This window comes from Peromyscus californicus, unplaced genomic scaffold, assembly GCF_007827085.1.
Source record: "Peromyscus californicus insignis strain IS unplaced genomic scaffold, ASM782708v3 Scaffold_7__1_contigs__length_154581171, whole genome shotgun sequence".
In the NCBI taxonomy this organism is placed as follows: Eukaryota; Metazoa; Chordata; class Mammalia; order Rodentia; family Cricetidae; genus Peromyscus; species Peromyscus californicus.
In genome coordinates this window covers 23,135,496-23,159,495 of record NW_026294595.1, presented here as the reverse complement: position 1 = coordinate 23,159,495, position 24,000 = coordinate 23,135,496, and the positions used below count along the sequence as shown (strand labels likewise).

General features: G+C 37.5%; 1 protein-coding gene across 3 annotated transcripts in view; it reads left to right on the top strand.

Moving 5' to 3' along the window:
• The window catches only part of Zeb2 (zinc finger E-box binding homeobox 2), a 41,394-nt gene that overhangs the window by 11,238 nt on the left and 6,156 nt on the right, over window positions 1-24,000 (top strand). For 2 of the 3 annotated variants that reach the window (XM_052722648.1, XM_052722647.1), the window contains exons 3-7: window positions 10,878-11,066; window positions 11,760-11,974; window positions 14,553-14,661; window positions 15,542-17,511; window positions 18,920-19,100. In XM_052722648.1, the coding sequence (XP_052578608.1) occupies window positions 10,878-11,066; window positions 11,760-11,974; window positions 14,553-14,661; window positions 15,542-17,511; window positions 18,920-19,100 (2,664 nt within the window). Of the gene's footprint in view, window positions 1-10,877; window positions 11,067-11,759; window positions 11,975-14,552; window positions 14,662-15,541; window positions 17,512-18,919; window positions 19,101-20,586; window positions 20,675-24,000 lie in introns of all 3 variants that reach the window. The other variant, XM_052722649.1, reaches the window with a different exon arrangement.

Below are 24,000 nucleotides of genomic sequence, written 5' to 3'. Positions count from 1 at the left end.
TTTTCTGAGAAACCAACATATTGATTTTCAAATGGCTGTACAAGTTTGCACTCCCACCAGCAATGGAGGAGTGTTCCCCTTGCTCCACATCCTCTCCAGCATGAGCTGTCACATGTGTTTTTGATCTTCACCATCTGACACGTGTAAGATTAGAATCTCATAGTCATCTTGATTTTCATTTCCCTGATGGCCAAGGATGTTGAACATTTCTTTAAGTGTTTCTCAGCCATTTGAGAGTCCTCTGTTGAGAATTCTCTGTTTAGATCTGTATCCCACTTTTAAATTGGATTATTTTGTTTGTTGATGTCTAGTTTCTTGAGTTCTTTATATATTTTGTGTATTAGCCCTCTGTCAGATGTGGGGTTGGTGAATTGACTGATGACCACAAGGAAAAGGGGGAATTAGAGCACACATGTCCCTGGTTCTGGTTCTGAGAGACTGAACTGTCTTGAGCTTAGTGAAGTATTAAGACTAACCACCCATACTGTTAGACTACAGGGAATGAGTACAATTTTCCTGGACTACTGCCTTTTGCTTTGTTTGTTTGCGTTTTTGTGTGTTTGAGACACGGTCTCACTAAGTAGCTCTGACTGTCCTAGAACTCACTATGTAGACCAAGCTGGCTTGAACTCTCAGAGATTGACCTGCCTCTGCCTCCCAAGTGCTAGGATTAAAGATGTGTACTACCATGCCCGGCAAGACTACTACCTTTTATTGAACAGCAGTCTGGAAGAAATTTAGTCACAGGACATTTGTCATTTTACTTGAACTGTATAGACAGTGCCCTAAAACCTGATGCAAATAAAGATAACTTAAGACCTCAGAACATTATAGTTACAGCCAGGCATGGCAGAACACACCTCTAATTCTGGCATTTGGGAGGCAAAGGATGGTGAATCTGAGGCCAGCCTGTGCTACATGATGAGTTCAAGACTCTGCCTCTAACAAACTAACAAAATTCTTCAAAATCTTTATATGGTGGAAATTCTGAAGGTAGATACTAAGTTTGTTTTTCTCCATATTCCTTTCAGCATGCATAGTACTTTATATAGTGCCAGTAGTTAATGAGCAGGTCATTTCCTGAGTTATGGAATAAATTAATGATGAATGAGTTGGTAAAATAGGGAACAGTGGTTTGGATCAGCAGAGTGAATTAAGAAGTAGTTAGACCTAGCCTCTTTGCTCTGTATGTCAAGACAGACACAAGCAGGAAGGGCTCTGAGGGAAAAGCCTGTGAGGGATGGGATATTACCAAGGGCTGACATAGTTTCATTTAATCTGAAAAAGTGGAACACATGTAGGAGGATGTCCTTAGCATGGGGCGAGGGAACAAGTAGTATGTGAAATAGGAAAGCAAAATGAACCGTGAATGAAGTTCCTTTTTGGTCTCTTACTCTATGTTAAGCATAAGACATATTTTCTTTACTATACACTCAGAATATCCAATAAAACAATAACTCATAATAATTCACTTTCACGAGATGCTTTGGAGAGTTATAATTTATTGAGTACATTTGAAACTTGATTAAAAAATAAGAAATAGTGAAATTGGGAAAATACTTATATATTAAATAGAAAGGTTAAGAATCTCTAGGTGAGAATCTGGAGAACTCTTTCTTTTGCCCAGTGTCCCAATTTGTTTTCTGTTGCTATGCAACAACAAAAGCAACTTGGGGGGAAATGTTTATTTGACTTACAGATTATAGTCCATCACTGAGGGAAGCCAAGGCAAGAGCTTGAAGCAGAAACCAAAAGAGGAATGCTGTTTCTTATACAGCCCAGGTTCTCCTGCTTGGGCATGATGCTACCTACAGTGGGCTGGGCCATCCTACATGATTTAGCAATAGAGGAAATGCCCCCACAAACAGGCTCACAGGCTAGTCCGATGGGGTAATCCTTCAATGGAAGGTTCCTTCTTCCCATGTGTGAAGTTGACAACCAAAGTTAGCCATGCCAGTCAGTAACTCAATCTGGATCACAATAGAAACAAATAAAAGAAAGGAAAGAAAGAAAGAAAGAAAGAAAGAAAGAAAGAAAGAAAGAAAGAAAGAAAGAAAGAAAGAAAGAAAGAAAGAAAGAGGGAGGATGGGGAGAGAGGAGGGGCAGGACAAGGAAAGGATAAAAGCATATAAGATTCATAAAAGTAGGGATACTTTCAGTAAATAACTACATTTAAGTTTACAAAAGAAATGCATAGACATAAAGAGAAGGAATAATTTACTATCATATGTCACTGAAGTGGGCATTTTAATTGGCTTTTCTGATATTAACTTTATAATGTAATAATGTGGCATTTAGAGTTATTCATGTTCTTGTGATCTTTTCAGCATCTAGGTCCTTTTTAAATGTTATTAAATCAGGCATAATAAACACAAACTACAAAGATGAAGTCTTTCTCTTTCATGTTGAATCACTGTGATGTAGTTGAAAGAACAATGGGTTAGGAGTCAAGATATGTGACTTCTGCATCCAGCTCTTCTAGAAACTACTTTTGTCATTCTGTGTGAGTTATTAACCTCACTATACCTTGGTGGCATTAACTTGTTAAATGAGAAAATTAGGCTCGAAAATTTGGGCTCCCCTACTCTCACCCTTTCTCCTCATGAAATTGCCTTGGAAAGCATAGATTATAAAAGCAAAAGCTGGATGGATGGTGTGGGAATGGAAGCCCCATAAGGAGCTGGCCCCCCTCCTGCCCCACACCAGGTGTACACCCTATACCATGTACCATGCCCTGCAATTAGGCAGGTCTTGAACTTGGCCTCTGCTTTTTACTTAACTTTTTGTCACAAATTGCCTTTGTTAATAAAATGAGCGTATGAGTTCTTAATACATTAATTCAGAAAGTAAACCACGTATATAATTTTTTTAAATTAAGATAAACAGAAAAAACAACACCCTCCCCCAACTGAAACTGAAAGTCTTGCTTTCCTAAGGATCTTCAGTTCGGAAGTCCTCTTTGTAATGGCAGTGGTTCCTATGCTGTCTTCTCTTTGATTTTCATTCTCATCTGAGCAAACTATACAGTGGTTTGACTCCTATGACTAGGTAAGACGAGACATACAAGCAATAGGCTCCATGTACATCCGGTCATCCTTGTAGAAGAAAGCGGTACTCTTAAAGCAAGAAAGGCTCTACGCCTATGTTCTTCATGGTTCAATAGCCTCAACATCCTCTTACTTCTCTTACATGGGATTTGGATGAAAGGTTTGAAATTTGCTAGCTTCTTCACAAGTGTAGAGGCCACACAAGTCTAAACATCAGATATCTCCCAGCGCGAGCGGAGGATGTGAAGCTTCAGCAACTGTGCAGAAACCGAGAGTTCAGATAGGACTTAAGTACCCAGCAAGGAGGATGCACACTACTGTGCTACTGTGAAGCACGTCATTTTCTTCTAGTCTGTGTCGCATTTTTCAAGGTTGGAGGTTTTTTGTCCTTCAGTCAGACATCTGTCATAGAAATCATCCGTTTTTATATTTTTTCAGTAAATTTCATACTTTTTTTATCAATAACAAAAAAAAAATTAAGAAGAGCAGGAAGAGCACTGGGCAGGATGGACAGGAGATGTCAGGCAGAGGCCATCATCAGTGTGTGCCTGGAGGAGCATCTTCACCTCCTGGCTCATGAATGCCGGGGTTTTATTAGCTTTGTCTGTGACTAGGAGCAGCAACCTCCACTTCACAGCAAGAGTTCCACAAGAAATAATGAACACTCCTATCTTCTTGCATGCCTCCTTCATTCATTCAACAAATATTTAATAATAAACACTGTTTTCCTTGTGATGCTGCCTGTGGTTTCCAGGCACCTCCAAAATATTTTTTCTTAATCATTATGTATGGTTCTCCCATCAGAAATCTATGTTACTTTGACTTTTTAATAGAAAAGAATACAAATTAAACTCTCTAGACTTACCTAGGGAATAGATAAAAAAATTGATTGTGACAATTAGTTAATTCAAAGTATGGATTAATGTGACTTTAAGGATACCTAAGCAGGTACATGCTGGCTCATTTCACAGGTGAGAAACTTAAGAACCAAACACAAAATAAGTAGTCCAAATGGGGAGTCCCGGGCTCTGAGTTTGGTCTGATCTTTCAATTACCCAACACTAGCTGTGTTCTAGACTTCCCAGTAAGTACTGGTGACACGTGGTCCACACCCCTATCAGTTCACATATGTGGAAGAGAAAGATTCAATGTGCTGTGATACACTCAATGATTCCTATTTGCAGAAGGCATCCAGAAAGCAAAGGAGACGGTTGTGAACTCAGGCTGAGGTGGTCAGGAGGTTATCTGATGTGGAGTAATTCCTTGGTGTTACTCAAAACCATGTGTGTACTATGTGAAACAGAAAAGTGAGTCCTTCTAGAAGAAGTTCTTAAATTGGACAGGATTTCCTCCAAGGCCTGTTAAAACACAGATTGCCGATTCTGGAGTGGACTCTGAAAACTTGCATTTCAAATAAGTTCCCAGGTATATTGATGCTGATATGCAAACCATACCTTGAAAAACCAATGACTATCCAGAGCAAACACTGACTGTTTTATTATGACTTTCTATGAAAAGAAAGTATGAAGTGCTGAGCAAAATCACCTTCCTAAAATACAGCAACACTATTTCCAGATTGTTAGATAACATAGTTAAGGGAAAGATGAACACATATTTCTTAACTAGGGAATTAAAAGTCAATACGCTGCATCATTTTGTACTGTGGCAGAGCAAAGTCGTTCAAAGGTTACTGTAAGTCTCTGGATCTTGATATTCACAGTGCTCTCATACAAAATCAAACTTTAAAATTAGACTGCATCCCTGACTGGGCTACTTCCTGCTGTGGAGGGAAATATTTGATCTTGCAGACTGCTACAAATTCCCACCTCCTATTCATTCTTTACTTCTTTCTTCTGAAGCTTTTAGCATGGATCTCTCACTGATATTTGAACATGCTCCCCCAGAAAGGCCATATAAGAGCAGGGGTGGAGAGACCACCAAGACGCCTAATTCTCAGTAAGAGAAGAAACTTCTCTGTTGCTCTTGATGACCCTTCCCTGGCTTTATACATGTCTCTGTACCAGTCAGAGGCTCTGATAAGCTGCTGTGTGGCTATGCTGTGAAGAAAAGATCATCCCCCCCTCCCAGTTTTTAGATAACTGGTGCCAATATATGTATGCTGATATTTGTTTATTGATCAACTTTATACAAACTAGCCTTGAGAATACATATACCTCTGCATGTGCTTCCTTAAGCTAAAAAGTTCAACGTAAAATTAAACATAACTTTTTATTTCTTATCATCTGCTAGTACTGAGGGAATTGTTTTTCATGTATGTGAAGAAGACAGTTACATACATACATACTACAGCTTCGGCCCCCTTTGCCTTGACATAGCAATGTGAATAAAAGATAGATTTTTCAAACGAATTACTTATTTATTTTGACATTTGCCAAAATGGTTTAACAATAATATTTAATATATTTCTTCTGTTTTTAATGAAAATTGAAAACATGCCAGATATCAAACTAGTGGTAACAGAGTAGCTGCCTTCCTGTTCTAAATACAGAAAATAAATGGCAAAAGGAAACAAGAAAAAAAGGAAGCAGAATCAGGGTCATATTATAAACTCAACTACCTGTAAATTATAAGTAAAAAAACACTTTTAGTGTCATTGAGAGTGTGTTCTAAGCAACTCAATTATGGGAACTGACTGATTCGTGAACCAGTCAATGGTTCCTTTTCACTTAGAGTTCTGTCAACACTGCCTGTTTCTAGGCAATCATTTTAAAAGTCAGTTTATATCAACATTCATTATCTACCTTAAAAAAATCAATATTTTCCCAAGACAGTCATAAAGGTGTTTATGAAAGTATCATTAATAAGCCTGACTAGTAAGAGTGAGTAACATATTTAAAAGAGAAAACTTTGCTGGCTTGAAGGGATCTAGAAATTTATCTACCAATATTAAAATACATATAGCCATGAGGAAACATTTTTAATTAACATTCTCCTTTTGGATGGAGGAAAAGTTTAACTAACCTTAGGGAAGGTTGAGATATTTGCACGACATTAGGGTAAATTTTAGGACTAAATGCAAAATCCCTGGAGAAGATATGGGAAGAAATTACTTGAGGTTTCTTGTGAATTTTTTTGTTATGGTTTGATGATAAATACCATGCAAATATCCTCTGTCAGTGTGTTTTGGCAGTCCTTCCAAGGCGGCCAGGGAGTGAGGAGGATTATAGAAAGAACAAAAAATGAGGCTGATTTTATACTAGAAAAATACCAGGGGGATTCTGTAACTTCATAGTAAGTTCTCCACCTCATTCCTGTGTCCACTACACAGTATTATAAAATCTTTGTAAAAACAAAAAATACAAACTTCCAAATACAATCCAAATTTCATCTTTGCCAACAGGAGTAAGCAAAATGCACCCCCATCACTTGCTCCAGTACTGTGGTAATGTGGTTTTGGTTTTCAGAGTCTGGAACACTACACACTTTAAAGTAAAAAAAAAAAAATTCTGGGGTGACATAGTGTAACGTGAGGTGACAGTACAGTCCCTAAAAAATGCAGCATGGCCTCAGAACAAGCAGCTGGCTGCAGAGCTGCAGAATGCTCCATCTTGTCTACTTTCTGCTTCCTTCACTCTCCTCATAAATCTTTCTTTTCTGAATGGAAGACATCAGGCCCTTCATTCTGCATCTTATATTGTAGTCACTTAGTGGGGGGGAAGCCTTGATGCTCAGTTTGGAACAAAGTCTTAAAATCATAGGGAAGAGATTCACAGGCTTTCATTTTATCTCTTAGCCTCTTCTGAACAAATCAATGATTAGACTTGTTTCAAGTGCAGATAAGCAATTGGAAGAATAGCAGCAGGATCATATTGTAACAGCAGCTTGCTTGGGTACTGTAAGGCTTGGTGGTGTGGAAATGAAGAGCTGTGTCTAGGCAAAGGAAAACTGTAATGTAAAAACAAGGAGAAAGCTACACTGTTTTTCATGGTGGATATGCTGGCTCATTTAAGTTAGATGATAGATGATCAATAGCAGATCCACCTCACATAAATGAGGGAAAGTCCTAATGAAGGCAGTAGACTTAAATGATTTAAATGACATTTTCTTCATAAAACCCTTTTTTGGGGTATTCATTGAAGCCATGTCCAAATCCTGTGAGCACTGATGAATACCATGAAACACTTTGTCACATTACCTAAAGTTGAGCAAAGATCCAAATCCCTAGCTCAATCATTAGGCATCTTATTTTATGTTTTCTTTTGTTTTTAATGCCAAGAAATAGTGTTAAAGGCACATTATTTTCCACATTCATTCCATAAATATTTCTTGAGAAACTACTCATTTCTTGGCGATATACTCAGTGTTCAGGATCCATAGATGACCAAAGATGATCCTTAAAGAGAACATGTGATTTGAAGTCCTTTTGTCCCCACCTCGCTTCACATAGACATCTAGCATGACAAAATTTGATCTAGCAATCAAATTCCCTCTCCAAACACCAGAAGTGTATCTAGATGTAGTTTAGTTTGCCTACCCAGAAATATCAGAATTTTTCTCCCTTTTAAGCCCAAAGACTATTAATGCAAATCCAATTGAATTTGCATTTGATTACATTTCTGATGGAAACATTCATATGCAAATGAAAATTCATGCAAAGATAGCCAGATAATTCAAATAGTTGCTGAAATATCAAGATAAAATTAGGATATTAAATGTACATCCATCCACGTTTACTGGGTTACACTAAGGTCATCAAGTGGGACAACAGTCTGAAAAACCTCAAATAATTTTTTTAAATATTCAAATATGTATGTGTTCAGATGGAGCTGTAACATTTCTTTGAATTGTCATAGTATAGAAAAAGTTATCAGCCATGGATAAAGTTAGTCACATTGTTTAGAAACAGTCACTTTAACTGGATGGTGGTTGTGCATGCCTTAATCAGAGCACTCATGAGGCAGGTGGTCTCTGAGTTCAAGAACAGCCTGGTCTATAGAGTGAGTTCCTGGATAGCCAGGGCTACACAGAGAAACCTGTCATGAAAAACAAAACAAAACCAACCAAACAACAATAACAAAAAAAAAAACCCGTTCATTTAAAATTTTGCTCCATTGTCTTTCCTTACCAATAAAAGCAAGAAGTAACTCTTGGTAACACTATTTTAATGAGCCCCAAACTGGACAAATAGTTTTTGTAAACTGGCAGTTCCCACATACTCCCTAGGGAGTCAAGTTCAGTGACATTGTCATTATCTCCACTATCAATATCCTTTGAAAGTACCTATGGCCTTGTGAATGGAGCAGCAGAACCATGATCTTAACTTAGGGCTATTAAATCCAACTAAGAACAGATATAAGCAAAAGTTCAAGGTCAAATGTATTCAGCTACTGCCTTACATTCCAAATTCATTTTCAGGGGGAATACAAAACTTGGGATGAGATGGCTGTTCTTGTGAAACTTGGCAGAAGTTCAAACGACAAAAGGAAACAACTTGAGGTCACAGCATGCAGGATTGTTAGCACCTAGTTTGGTGGTCCACAAGATGTAATTCTCCTGATCCTTCTTCTGCTTGATCTTACATTTACCCATGATTTCAAGTCCTTTTAGAATTCTAGTGTTTTCTGCTTTGGCAAATATCACTAATCATTTATCAGATTGAAAATCCTAAAGATAAAGGAGAAATTTTAGCATCTCATTTGGGCAAGCTGGGTCTTTCCCCAAATCTTAGAGACCTTACTTTGTAAAGGCCACTTTTTTTTCATCTTTGCCACCACTTCCTTAATCTTTGTCTCTCGAGTGACTTTGGACAAGAGCACATCCCCAATCCCCCACCCAACCCTACCCTCAGTCAACTCCTTGAGCAGAACTTGCCCTTCTTTTTCTCCTATTCTTGTAATAATATGGCCGAGTCATAATTACAAAGTACAAGTGTCATCATTCCATACAACTGTCCTCCTTGGTTCGTATCCTTCAACAGCTTCTTCTTGCTCCTAGAATAAAAATGAAAGTCCTTAGCAGGTTGTTTCTGCTGCCTCTGCTCCCCAACATCCTATAGTTTTTGTTTCACAGTGCACTCCAACTTAGATACTGAGATGTCCATGCTCCTTCCTGTCACCTCTACACACGCCACTACTCCAGCTGAAAGAGTAAATTAATTTCAAGCTTCCCCATTAAAGCTTTATCAATTTCTTAGACCCAACGGATTCCTGTGTTACTTTTGTTCATACCACCATACCACTTTTGGTCTTAATACTCAGTCATGTTTGAGCAATATGTTTATTTTGGGGATGGTGTCATTTGGATTTCTTCCTTTCTTTTCTTTTCTTCCTTCCTTCCCTTCTTCCCTCCCCCCTCTTTTTTGTGGCTTTCTGAAGGACAAGGTTAGCTCTGGTCTTTGCTTAGGAAACTGAGACTTGTTTGTCAAGGCTTTCAATCAATACATGTTGAATGAATGAGTGGTCCATTTTCTAGTCTTCTTATCCAAAATCCACAAGTTTATAATAATGTGAACCAAAAAATAAATAAATAAGAAAGAAAGAAAGAAAGAAAGGAAGAAAGAAAGAAAGAAAGAAAGAAAGAAAGAAAGAAAGAAAGAAAGAAAGAAAGAAAGAGAAAAGAAAAGAAAATCGACCAACTTGCTTGAACATCATTACATCACAACTTGCCAAGAAGGCTTCGTATAGCAAACACCAATGTTTCTTGCAGCAGAGAAAGCATGGTGAAAGAGCCAGCAGAATCAGAGGGAACTGCTTTCAAACCATGGTATCAGGAGTTTGCCATGCATTGTGCTAGCAAAGCACTTTTCCCAGCAACCATAAAGAATAACTAACAGCTACTCTTCCACCTCTACATTATGCATAATTTTTTTTATTTGTAAGCCACAACTAATTTCAGGGATGCATCTAGAGATTTTAAGTATACCATGTCTTGTGACACAAATCGTTGAAATTGGTTCACAACTATTATTTACTTCATAAAAATAAAATCATAATTTAAGAAGCTAAAGTCATATACAAATTATGCTGCAGTTTTATCAGTGTAACTCCATTACTTTTTGTTTTATTCCTATCAGCTGTGAGCCTAATTTTATTTGCATTGACTATACAAAGATTAATATCACAGTGAGAATGCGTCATTCTGTGACTTCTCTTTAGCAAGGTCACACTATTGTATTTGTAAGGATGTCTGTCCTTTCACATCTGTCTCAGACTATGTAGACCTGACTATCATATTTAAAGAAGAGCATGATAAAACCTTATATTTAGCAGCAGATGGATCTGCAGATAGGGACGTGAAGTGTTGTATACCTTAAGAAAATTAAATTTCCTTTTCCTCTGTGTGTGTGTGGGTGGGTGTGGGTGTGGGTGTATGTGGGTGTGGGTGTGTGTGAAAACACTTTATTGAAGGACTTTGGGGAAGGTCTGGAGAGATCCACACTGTATGCTGACCTCCTTAGTGTAGACCTTTGAGGTTTCTCTGTCACTAAGAGCTAAATTTGCTTTTCTTAAGACAAAAGGAAGTTTCACATAGACCATTAAAGTACCTGGAAGCTTACATTATGTCATGTTTAGGGATTTCAGTTTCACTTTTAAATACGTTTAATAAATACACTTTAAATTTTCTCCCATTTGTATGCAAACATTCCAAGAACAAATGTGCCTACTTAACTTAAGCAAAGTAAGCTCTTTTGCTTGTACTATAAAAATAAGCATTTAATCAATACTTGGTCCTCTTCCCTTCTGACAAACGAAGGAGAGGTTTAAGTCTTACTAGTATCGAGCCAACAGTTGTTGCTAGCAATGATGTAGAGTACTTGGCCTCCTAGGGAAAAGGCCCTGAAAGACATTTCTCTTCTGCTTATGATTTCAGTTAAGAATGCAAATTGCACACCAGACTTTGAGGAGTACTTTGCCAAAAGAAAACTGGAGGAACGCGATGGCCATGCCGTCAGCATTGAAGAGTACCTTCAGCGAAGCGACACGGCCATTATTTACCCAGAAGCCCCCGAGGAGCTGTCTCGCCTTGGCACGCCAGAGGCCAATGGGCAAGAAGAAAATGGTGAGGCTGTAATTCATTTTTAGCCACTATACTGACCTCTGCAGCTGTTACAATCACAAATGCACTACATGCCTGGGTGTTTACCTTAAAATTTGAAGAACAGCTGCAGAGGCATGGAATTTCATGAGCAAAGATTAGAACTGTAATTTTAGGGTATTGTGAAATTTTTTTTTGTCAGCAAATTTGTGTCATTTGTACATCCAATACAGAATAAGAACAATTACAGCCCATTTCTAAGAGATAAAAATATCTAAATTTATTCCTATCTTTCAGGGATATTTTACTTTTGAAGAAAAAAAAAAGTTTAAGATCACCGACCCTCACCTTTTGTTCTCTGATACCTGAAAATCTCCTTCCCTCCTGTGAATTCCTGTGTAACAGGAGTCTAGGGTTCAGGGGAACTGTCAGTCACCCAAAGGGAATTTCTTCATTTATCAGCTGTTTAAATCCCCCCTCCCCACAAATAAGCTCAAGTAATTAATTAATTTTCGAGCGCAGTGTGAGCTGATTCGGACAAGGCTGCCCTGGGTGTGCAAGGGGCCTGGTTGCGAGGAGGCCGGGCGCAATGATGGCGCTCTGCTGGAGCAGATTGTAGTGATTCCTGTCATAGCAGCCCGGGCAGCCAGCCCATTAGCTGCCATTGATTTACTGACCTTTTGGCCCGCTCCTCTCCCTCTCGCCTCTCGGCTACAGACCTGCCACCTGGAACTCCAGATGCTTTTGCCCAACTGCTGACCTGCCCCTACTGCGACCGTGGCTACAAGCGCTTGACATCGCTGAAGGAGCACATCAAGTACCGCCACGAGAAGAATGAAGAGAACTTTTCCTGCCCTCTTTGTAGCTACACGTTCGCCTACCGCACCCAGCTCGAGCGGCATATGGTGACGCACAAGCCAGGGACAGACCAGGTGGGGGTTGGTTCTAAGTGATTTCTTTCTATAATAACCCCTTAGAGAAACGATATTGCTTTGATTGGCAATCATTATTAATTTTTCATGGCATTTTGAAGATGCAGATCTTTTAATGGTAATAGCTTTAATTGAGGTCTAAATGATTTTTTGATGGTCTCTTCTAATATGATTTAATAGTCTTATGTTCACGATCGAATGAGTGTGTTAATTTCTAATTTAGAAATTTTATTTGCACTTTAACTTGACTTTAGTTTCATTTTTATGTTCCACAAAAAGTGAATGAAATTGTAGCATTTTAATTATACATTATTAAACATCTCAGCAATTTTAATTCCATTTTTCACCTAGTTTTGCTTAGGCTTTTTTTTTTCATATAGGACCTAATGCATAGTAAAAGAAGTATGTATTTCTTTCATTTGCCATGAAACATTTTCAAATTACTTAGAATACTTTTACAAGCTTACTAATTTATGAAATCTAATTATTTTCAGGAAAATAAAAAGGCATATAGGTTATATGCATATATACATCATAAATTGGAAAAATAATAGAACACTCTTTATAATTAAAACAAGTCCATCTCAACATAAGTGCATGTGGTTAAATGCCAAAATTGCTCTGCCTCTTTTGGTTTATTTTGTTTTAAAAATAAGATCTCTGTCTCGGAAAGGTAAGGATAGTGTCTTAAATCCTTGAAATGACTGAGTAGGATTGATTCACAACATCTCTTAAATGTTTCAGCAAAACTGCTCTTTCTGTCCTCCTGGGAGAATTGACTCTGCAAATTGATATTATGATGTGTTGGGTGGTCACAGTAATGGCATTTCATAAGTCACAATAACTGGCCCTACAGATAAAGAATTGTCCTAAATGAACTTTGATATTATATGTTTTTAAAAATGGTTCAATATGACATTCTATATAAAACTCCGATTTGTCCTCATAGGCTTTATTGTCTTTGAATAAGGAAAAGAAGGCACAAACCCAATTAAGCAAGGGTAGAAATACTATACCACGAATTTTTACCATTTAAGGCACTTTATCACATAATCACACCATTTGTTTCTGATTGGACTTGTTACTTGAATGTTTTCCAAAGATCGGCTATAAGTAATATGCTTGTGTAGTTACACTTATGTAACAGTTTATCTTCTCATGCTTCTCTGCACAAAAAAACTCTAGGAAAAAAAATGCCTAGATATTTATCTAGTATAACTGCTTTAAATTTCACATGCAGAAGTGTGATTGTGTTGGCGCATTATGAATGGTAGCTTTGGTGTTGAAAAGTCCCCTCATTTGCTCATGGCATTTACAATTAGTAAATTAAAATGATTGTATCATATTAACAGTGGCACAACTAAAGTTTATAGTAGTCCTCTGAGGGCTGTGGAGGAGACAAAGCAGCTGTTGCTGTTTGTTTATGCAACTCAGCAACATATGAGCGCTGGTCCCTCAATGGCGCTCGGCGGGCTGGGCTCCGCTTGATCTTTGAAGGTTGCTGCTGTTTGAACAAACCTCCCTGTGTCCCATGTAACACCATCTGTCTCACTAGGAATGTGGGAAGATTCAGCACACCCTAGCAGTTGTCATACCGATTCTGTGCTGTCTTTTTGCAAAGGGCTTTTGTGTCATTGCCGCAGAAAAAGGCTGGCCTCCTACCTTGAGCACCCAGAGTGGATGGCTCTTTTTTTTTTTTTTACCTAGAATTCCAAGTCACACTGCTCCCCCCACCCCACCCCCCCTTGTTCAAAAAGGTCAGCTGCGTTTGATTGTATCTGTGTGGCTTCTAACTTGTCTTTTCAGCAAACTTTTTTTTTCTTTCGGTCCTTGTACACTACTAAAAAGGAAAATGAAAAGTCGTTGAAGTCCTTCCTACTGACTTGTGATAAAACTGCTCAAGCAGCTATAACCCAAGATGTTGTCTCTTATTTGATAATGAATCAAGTCTGATAGGCAGCACCTAAGAAGAACAGGGTTAAAATGGGCCAGTAGCACCATGAGCAGAATATTTAAACAGGCATACCAAATATTTATAGTCAAAGGTTTTTGTTTTTTTTTAAATTTGGGGGGACTTTTTTTTGACACTTCTTTAAATTTCAGTTTGATTTAGTGTAAGATATGTTTTTACTCGGACAGAAAACTTGGTGAAAAATTTGTTTTAAGTGTGGGTTAAATTTTTTTTTAAATAATTTCCAGGAAATTATTTTTTCCTCAACAAGATAGCAGTATTCTAGAAGGAAACCTTTAGATTTTAGATTCTGCACTAAACACAAAGAGCCATCAACATCTCTACAATTATACTTTCTCATCTCAAGGGTCAAAGAAATGTTTTAGGAAAGAGATGACAGGCATAATTGTGAAGCAGGCATCCGATGGGCATGGGAAGACTTTTTAAAAAGTTCCCATTTTATGACCAGCATTATCACTTTTATTGCAACTCTGAAAGACAGAGCAGATAAATAAGCGTGTGCTCAGACCTCTCGCCCTGTCTGAAAAAGAGGCCTTGAAAAGATTCCTAACCAATCTCCTTTGTGCCTCCTGAACAAAAATGATGGCCGTCTTTCTCCTTTCACAGCACCAAATGCTAACCCAAGGAGCAGGTAACCGCAAGTTCAAATGCACAGAGTGTGGCAAGGCCTTCAAGTACAAGCACCATCTGAAAGAGCACCTACGAATTCACAGTGGTGAGTAGCAGGGGTGCTTGCACTCATGTCTGCATCATTTCCAGCTAGAGAAGGGTCTGAAGACTATTTAAATCTATACAGTCCTGGGCGTAGCTTTTTGAACTTACCCATTTCTTTCAAAAGTGCTGTGTGCCTATGGTACCACTGTAAATGTTTATCCTTCTTACCAAGGCACAGGGGCTTTGATTTTTTATTTTATTATTTATTTTATTTTATTTTGGCCAAATCTGGAGATTTTGCCAAACTGTGTATCTTTGACCTGGATGTATTTGGCTGCAATTTCATATTTGATACCTAAACTTATACAACAAAAAGTAGGAGAAAAATGGGACAAGAGCTTGTATATGCCAAATGTTCCTTGACTCCTGAGAGCTGTACATCATAAACCCACATCCCACCACTGAGATTTCTGCTTCATATGTAGTTTGGTAGCTCTGCCAAGCATTTTATTACCAAATTGGATGCTATTCAAGGAACTAGTTGAATTGGTAGAATCAATGGAACCTCCACAGAGTTGATTAAAGCCATGGCTCCACTTCCCTTTAAACACTGTGATGTCTTTATTGTGCTATTGACCACACATTAATCTGACACTCTGTGTAAATAGGAGGCTGCTGATGGCCTGACAAGATTTGGGATCCTAGCTGAAAAAGGCGGAGATAGTCTTCACCTTCCACTGCTTACATCTTGAGTTATGTCCACCCAGGGTAGATAAAGCCCAGATATAGTATGATCACATAACTCTGACGTAGGCATCTAGAATGTAGGGTCCACCCCCCTCCTGGATTTATTTCATTTGGTTCCACATATTCTTGTCTTGGCAGACATCACTTGTTACCTAAGCAAAGAAATCTAATGCTAATTTCAACTATCATTTTAGGTGAAAAACCTTATGAATGCCCAAACTGCAAGAAACGCTTCTCCCATTCTGGTTCCTACAGTTCACACATCAGCAGCAAGAAATGTATTGGTTTAATCTCAGTAAATGGCCGAATGAGAAACAATATCAAGACGGGTTCTTCCCCTAATTCTGTTTCTTCTTCTCCTACTAACTCAGCCATTACTCAATTAAGGAACAAGTTGGAAAATGGAAAACCACTTAGCATGTCTGAACAGACAGGCTTACTTAAGATTAAAACGGAACCACTAGACTTCAATGACTACAAAGTTCTTATGGCCACACACGGGTTTAGTGGCACTAGTCCCTTTATGAATGGCGGCCTTGGAGCCACCAGCCCTTTAGGTGTGCATCCATCTGCTCAGAGTCCAATGCAGCACTTAGGTGTAGGGATGGAAGCCCCTTTACTTGGATTTCCCACTATGAATAGTAATTTGAGTGAGGTACAAAAGGTTCTACAGATTGTGGACAATACGGTTTCTAGGCAAAAGATGGACTGCAAGACTGAAGAAATTTCCAAGTTGAAAGGTTATCATCTGAAGGATCCATGTTCTCAGCCAGAGGAACAAGGAGTTACTTCTCCCAATATTCCACCTGTCGGTCTTCCAGTAGTGAGTCATAATGGTGCCACTAAAAGTATCATTGACTATACCTTAGAAAAAGTTAATGAAGCCAAAGCTTGCCTGCAGAGCTTGACTACTGACTCAAGAAGACAGATCAGTAATATAAAGAAGGAGAAGCTGCGTACTTTGATAGATTTGGTCACTGATGATAAAATGATTGAGAATCACAGCATATCCACTCCATTTTCATGTCAGTTCTGTAAAGAAAGCTTCCCAGGCCCTATACCCCTGCATCAGCATGAACGCTACCTGTGTAAAATGAATGAAGAGATCAAGGCAGTCCTGCAACCTCATGAAAACATAGTCCCCAGCAAAGCCGGAGTTTTTGTTGATAATAAAGCCCTCCTCTTGTCATCTGTACTTTCTGAGAAAGGACTGACAAGCCCCATCAACCCATACAAGGACCACATGTCTGTACTCAAAGCATACTATGCTATGAACATGGAGCCCAACTCTGATGAACTGCTGAAAATCTCCATTGCTGTGGGCCTTCCTCAGGAATTTGTGAAGGAATGGTTTGAGCAAAGAAAAGTCTACCAGTATTCAAATTCCAGGTCGCCATCACTGGAAAGGACCTCCAAGCCGCTAGCTCCCAACAGTAACCCCCCCACAAAGGACTCTTTATTACCCAGGTCTCCTGTAAAACCTATGGACTCTATAACGTCACCATCTATAGCAGAACTCCACAACAGTGTTACGAATTGTGATCCTCCTCTCAGGCTAACAAAACCTTCCCATTTTACCAATATTAAAGCAGTTGATAAATTGGACCACTCAAGGAGTAATACTCCTTCTCCTTTAAATCTTTCCTCCACATCTTCTAAAAACTCCCACAGTAGCTCATACACTCCAAATAGCTTCTCTTCCGAGGAGCTGCAGGCTGAGCCTTTGGACCTGTCATTACCAAAACAAATGAGAGAACCCAAAAGTATTATAGCCACAAAGAACAAAACGAAAGCTACTAGCATAAATTTAGACCATAACAGTGTTTCTTCATCATCTGAAAACTCAGATGAACCTCTGAATTTGACTTTTATCAAGAAGGAGTTTTCAAATTCTAATAATCTGGACAGCAAAAGCACTAACCCTGTGTTCAGCATGAACCCATTTAGTGCCAAGCCTTTATACACACCTCTTCCACCACAAAGCGCTTTCCCCCCGGCCACTTTCATGCCGCCAGTCCAGACCAGCATCCCTGGGCTACGACCATACCCAGGGCTGGATCAGATGAGCTTCCTACCACATATGGCCTATACCTACCCAACGGGAGCAGCTACCTTTGCTGATATGCAGCAAAGGAGGAAATACCAGCGGAAACAAGGATTTCAGGTAATGAGATATGTCTTTTTTCCTCTAAAGAAAAGTGATAAAAAGTGTGGTCTAACGCGTATAATACCCAAGCTGTGATTCCCAACCTGCCCAGTACAAACAAAAATTGCCTAGACGATGTACAAAGTGTGGGGGGGAAACACTCAGTGAAAGAAAAATTCAGAAATAGGAAAAGTCTTTTTAACATGAACCTTTAACTCCGAGTGAGCTTCCAAAGTCAATGGCTAAAGAGATAAACTTTTTAGGAAGCTGAGGCAAGAAGATTGCTAGTTCAAGGCTAGGTAGCAGAACAGGGTTCTGTCTCCAAAACAAAACAAAACAAATGAAGAATTCTTTCAAGAATTATATGTCAATGCCAATAGTCGGTAGGCTTACCCAGATGCTTGAAATTAAAGTGTGTAACAGCCACATGCTTTGAAGGATGTATATATAGAACTTGAAGGAATGACATATTTAAATTTTAATATGTATTTTGTTTTATACAGAATAGTTCATCTTAAAGGGTATTTTTAAAAAATATTTTACATGTTACACAGGACTTCTTTCCTAATTTTCAAATTATCAAATAATTGATAGGTGGTTGAATGGGAAAACAAGCATTGTTTTAGCATTATTTTATATAATCCCTGTTTGCAAAATAGGAGTCGAAGTGGTAGTGCATGGCTGTAACAGCTGTCCAGTAGTCCAATTTACCACACATCTGCCCTCTTTGTAAATGCATTTAAGTCTATTTAATCTTCTCTAGTATTAATTAGTGCAAATATAGTCTAAGAAAACTAAACTGTGGGCTAGCAAATGGAAATGTATGTTATCATGCAAGTTTGCACTCCTTTGGACCAAGACAAAATAAATATCAAGAAATTTAATAATTTACTGATCCACATTCATTATTGCTCAATGCTGAAGGCTGTTTTATCATAGATAGAACATTGATAAAAAGTGTTATTAATATTCCCTATTTCAAATTAGAAAATTAAATATAAAAATATAGCTTAGGGCTTTTAGTTGGTAGACATACATTTAAATAGATTGTATAATAATAATATTTTGTACCTAAATATAAAATTCAATTAAAATGAGGTTTCTACAGCTACCAATCATTTCTGAAGTAAAGTACACTGGAAAATATAGCAATTCTGATATTTAATGTTCACTTGTGGATATTCCTGGTGTTTAAGAAAATGGAAGATTTAAGAAAACTTCATTTTTTCCCATTTATGTCAGAGAAGGTTTATGTTTTTGTTGAAATGTGAGACTTCACATATTGTTCAGAAAAAAAATTAAAATTAGTCATAAGATAGATTGACAGCTAACATTTTGGAGGATCTTCTGAAGTCAACCTATGCGTAGTTGTTTGGTGTAAACACAAAGAGAAGAGACTATGTTGAACTGTGTGATTATGTCACAGGGAGAATTGCTTGATGGAGCACAAGACTACATGTCAGGCCTAGATGACATGACAGACTCCGACTCCTGTCTGTCTCGAAAGAAGATAAAGAAGACAGAAAGTGGCATGTATGCATGTGACTTATGTGACAAGACATTCCAGAAAAGCAGTTCCCTTCTGCGACATAAATACGAACACACAGGTATGAGCGACTTTGACTAGCTAGCTAGAGCTCTCCGGCCTGCTGTACATTTCATAATATTTAATGAGTACACTTGTGCAACATAAGATGTAGCATATGCTAATACCTTCAACAAGAAAGAAGTAATGCTTTTGCATAACTCAGTAGGACTTTCGTGTTGCCTGTTTATTGGATCATTCATGTGTTTATGAGTGTGCTTGTCTTCCTAACTTTCAAGTTATATGTAAAACAAATTTACATATCATGTCAAAGAAATATTTAAATGCCCAGGGTAATGAAATGGCATGACAAGAGCTAATTACTGAAAGTATCTTCAAATACTTAAGCTATGATGAATTTATATATGTGTAAAAATCTTATAATAAATCTGGTCAGTGATATATTAGTATAATCATCCAAACATCAAGTAAGCCGTGGTTTGGGGTGACTTTGTTTGGTTTCCATAAATTGGCCACTTTTGAATCAATTATATGTTATTTCCTTAAGAGAAAAAGCAAGAGACCAAATAAGCTACTGAATCTACTGTAATTGAAACACTAAAATAATATTTCCCATTCATGTGTCATTAATCAGCAAGTTACAAAGTCAAGTGTTCCCTATGACTAAAGAGGTGGTTCATCACTTTTTCTTAAAAGTGCCGTTATGTAAAAAAAATTTTTCCACACTCCAAAATCAGATCTGCAGCTCTGTGGCAGGGTTCCATCAATGTTCCCTCTTCCCTCCCCATCTTCCTAACATGGGAACCTAACCTCATCCTGTCCTTAACCCATTCCCAAGTCTTTTCCACTAGAACTATGGCAAGCTGTATTAGCCCTGGGTGGGGAAAAAAGTATAGAGTCTTATTCAAAATGTTGGAAAAGGGAGAAGGAGGAAGAAAGTGTAGGAAAACCTCTTACTTTAAACAAGGGCAAAAAATAGCATTAATTCACATGGGGGAAGTAGTGATGGAGCAAAAGGAAGAAAGTGATGCTATAGTTTAACTGCTTGCAGATATGGTACACATTCTGGTACTGAAGGCTACCTTGGGAAACACAAGTCCTTTGAATCTTCCCATATTTCTCATTAGCCATGTGTTGGAGGTAACACATGTGACCAGAATCAAGCTGAGCATTGGGGGAAAGTTGGCATGTGCTGGTGGACCACTAGTGCTGAGGGCACTTTGTGAGGAGAACCAAGGTTTTAACAGCCATGCTCCTCATCCAACCAGTTCAGCAACTTTTTCTCCAACCATGATCTCTGTGGCTATTATTTTAAAAGGTCAATTAATGATACTTTCAAAATGCCCCAAATTGATTAGCAAATATACACAGATTTTATACTTAAGCAATGTAGTTGAAACATCAAAATTTGCCTACACTGTTCATTTATTATATTTTCTTTAATACTGAGTCTTATTTAAGTATTTACAGAGTAAAAAAATATTTTCATGCCTAAATTTACTTTAATTTTAATCAACCTCAAATATATTTTGTATTTCATTATTCAGCTACAATAGGCACATCCCTGAAGGCATCTTTCCCTCTCTGATTGGTCTTATTATATGACCATATGCAAACTCTATCATTTACTAAATGGTGAGTGGAAAACTTTTATTTTAGTGAGGGCTCTCATACATATTGACATCTAGTCAATATATTTATCTCCTATAAATATGCTAGTCCATAAACTTCATAGGTGTTCAGCTAGTTGAGAGACCCAAAAGTTGACAAACACAAATGTGTATATGTTTAATTTTTTTAAAAAGCACATTATTTTAAAAGTAAAATATTCTGGTCTTTTAAGATGAGAGATCTGCTGCCTAGAAACATTGCCTAGCAACAGGATGCTAATCATCCAAAGGTTTCTCTAAACTGGTGACCAATTATCCTCCTGTTGGCGTCCTAGCTTGTCAAGTTTCCAGTATGTTAACTTTTTGGTCTCTTGACCAAACATCTCACAACATTATTGCTGTCATTGTATTAGGTTCCATCCAAGCAAAATTCTTCATGAAATTTGTCAGTATGATGTATGTGTGAATTTAGCTTACTTTCTTCTGATTGGGCCCCATAAGCCTTTTATTTGTTTATATTAATATCTAGTAATATTTTTAAATGAATTAATATGAATATTATAAGAGAGAACTGTCTTGACTCTAAGGCTGGGCAATGAAGTTGAATTGTGATTTGAATATTACATGTTGATTATAAATGTGTCATTGATAAAGTATGTTTGTTATCTGTCTATAGAATTGTTTAAATGAAGAAGAAAATTAGTGACTATTTATTCTTGGGATTCTGTGTTCTTCTTTCTCAATCTACTTTAAATTTATTTCCTAGGCAGATACCAAAGTCATACTGCTTAATTCTCTTACCAATGGCTTATTGCTTGCTTGTTTGCTTGGTTTTCTTTCTTTCTTTATTTATTTATTTTGGTGGGCGGGGATACCCTGGATAGTACAGAGAAGGAAATACTATGTAAATGTTATCTTCAATTGGAATAATTGTCACAAACAATGACTGAAATAAAAGATCTGAACCTTCTGGTAGGCACTGTCAAGGACTCATTTGTACTACACTAAAATTTTAGTCTGACATTTATTGAGTGTTTTCTCTGTTGAGACATTGTGGTGGGTACTTTCAAATCACCTTATTAATATGAGAAATAAAAATATTTCTAGTTTTGAGTAGACAGAGTCTACATTTTAAATAATTTTAATTTAAGTAATTTAAATAATCTGGCCAATTTTGTTCCTAAGTTATATGGTGATTTTTTTTTATGCCACAAACCTTCTATTTGTTACCAACTTTAGTCTTCATTGTAGCTGTCAGATGAGTCATGAACGTAAATAATAGTGAAAAAATGCCCCCAAATGTTTTGGTTCATTTAATAACAATTTGAGTGTTTTTCTGAATCTTGTTCCTACAGAAATTTGATTCTAGAACATTTTGATTTAAGTCAGGTAAACTAATCAAACGAATTAAAATGAAATAAATTCCCAAGTTAACTCCTATTTTAAATTGACATTATTAAATACTTGTTAGTGGATGTTCTCAAGATTAGTAGAATATTTAGTGCAAGGTAAGTGTCAACACTCTCAGTCATATCCTGCCTTTGTCCTTCACATGGCATCACAGTTGAGCACTTTATCCTTGCAGGTTGGCAGTTTATGATAAGGAATTAATGCAATCCTGTTACGAGCCTAGTGTCTATTGTCAAATGAATTCTTTGAAAGGTGGCTGCCTGTTATCACAGAATCCATCTCCCATGCATTTCTAAAAGGTCTGGAAATTGTGTATTGGATGATGGTTGCTTTCAGTCCAGATGTTGCTCTGGTTTTACTATTTTAGAAAATAAAAAGCCTTACTGTCTTAAAGATCATTCAAAATGTTTCATATATTGTCTCCATGAAGTGGCCTAACTGGTTGACCACCTTTGATCCTGAGCTGATGAGACATTAGTATCAAAAAGACACCATGGGACAGTTTTGCTCATGCATGCTTTAACAACTAAAGCAACAAGAAAAATTTCATGTGTAGTTTATCACCACTTGGATTTATTTCTTGCATGTACTTTGCTCTTTGATGCATGCATCCTGCTTAGACTTTAGAAAATGGTTGAACATGTATCAATGGATAAGAGTTAAGTGATTTAACTTTCATTGGCCTTTCACAATGAAGTCCTTATATGAACACTTTACATATCCTGTCTCCATCACTCTGTGCCCAGCCTTCAGGCTAAGTCCCCAAATGATTTTACTTTGACTGCAAAGACCCTGATCCTCAAACCAGTTGACATACTTGAGACTGCACCACAGTCTGTCCTAAAAGATAGATTTCAGTGAAATTCCAGAGCTCATCCTCCTTATTGAGCAGGATGTCATTCTGCCTCCATGGCATAAGTACCACTGCTAGCAGTGTCTTACCTTTTTCCTAGCAGCATCACTTTAAATATGCACATACAAACAAAAAAGGCCAAATTGTACCACAGAAGCGTGAACATTTCCTGAAATGTTAGAAAAAAAAAAGAATAAAACACTCCTAAGTTTTTCTCAAATATACTTCTACTTCCTCTTGTTGTCTACCCAGATTCCTACCACTCTACGAGAATGTCTTGTCATCCAGTTTACCTCATATAAAACATCTTTTCCCAAACTTAAAGAATGGTTCTTATATGTCTTAGATTAAACTTGTTATCTTTGGGGTCTTAGCTGCCTTGAAATAGGTTAATATAATGCTGTCTACATTTCCCAATTGATGAGCACCAACAAATTCTTTTGAATTCTTATCTTCCAGGTAAACAAACAAACAAACAAACAAAAATTTTCTACTTAAATATTGTGCCTTCCCATATTACTTATCACTGATTGATATTGGATATTCCAGTAAAATGAAAACCATCAATGAAACAATATATAGCCATTCTACTGCATTTTCTAAGTGGTGACATGCCCTGGAGGCATTCAATAACATTATTAAAGATATGTGATTACTAATTGAGATTGTATATCACCATATAACTGAATACCTGAAGTGTGCAGAATGGGCTCCTAATCTCATAACATGACACTTAGCAAATGAAAATGGAGTTACATCTACTAATGCTGATGTTTTAATGTAATTTGCTGAAATGAGAGTTTGTAGTCAGAAACTGCAGCACCTAGCTTCATGTATGTCATCATGGTACATCATGCTCTGCACCACACATCTGACTTTAACTCTGGAGCACCAGGCTGATAATTTTTTTTTTGTCAGTTCTATTTCGGAAATAAAGTTTTAAGTATGACAGCTACAGAAGGTGTTGAAGGCATTCCAGTGCTATTTGTGGCCTGGAATCAACCAGATGTGTTTAGGCTTGGCAGTGGTTTCAAGTTCCAAACACTGGAATGTGAAAGGAAGTACAACGTTCTCTAACTGAAGAGTAT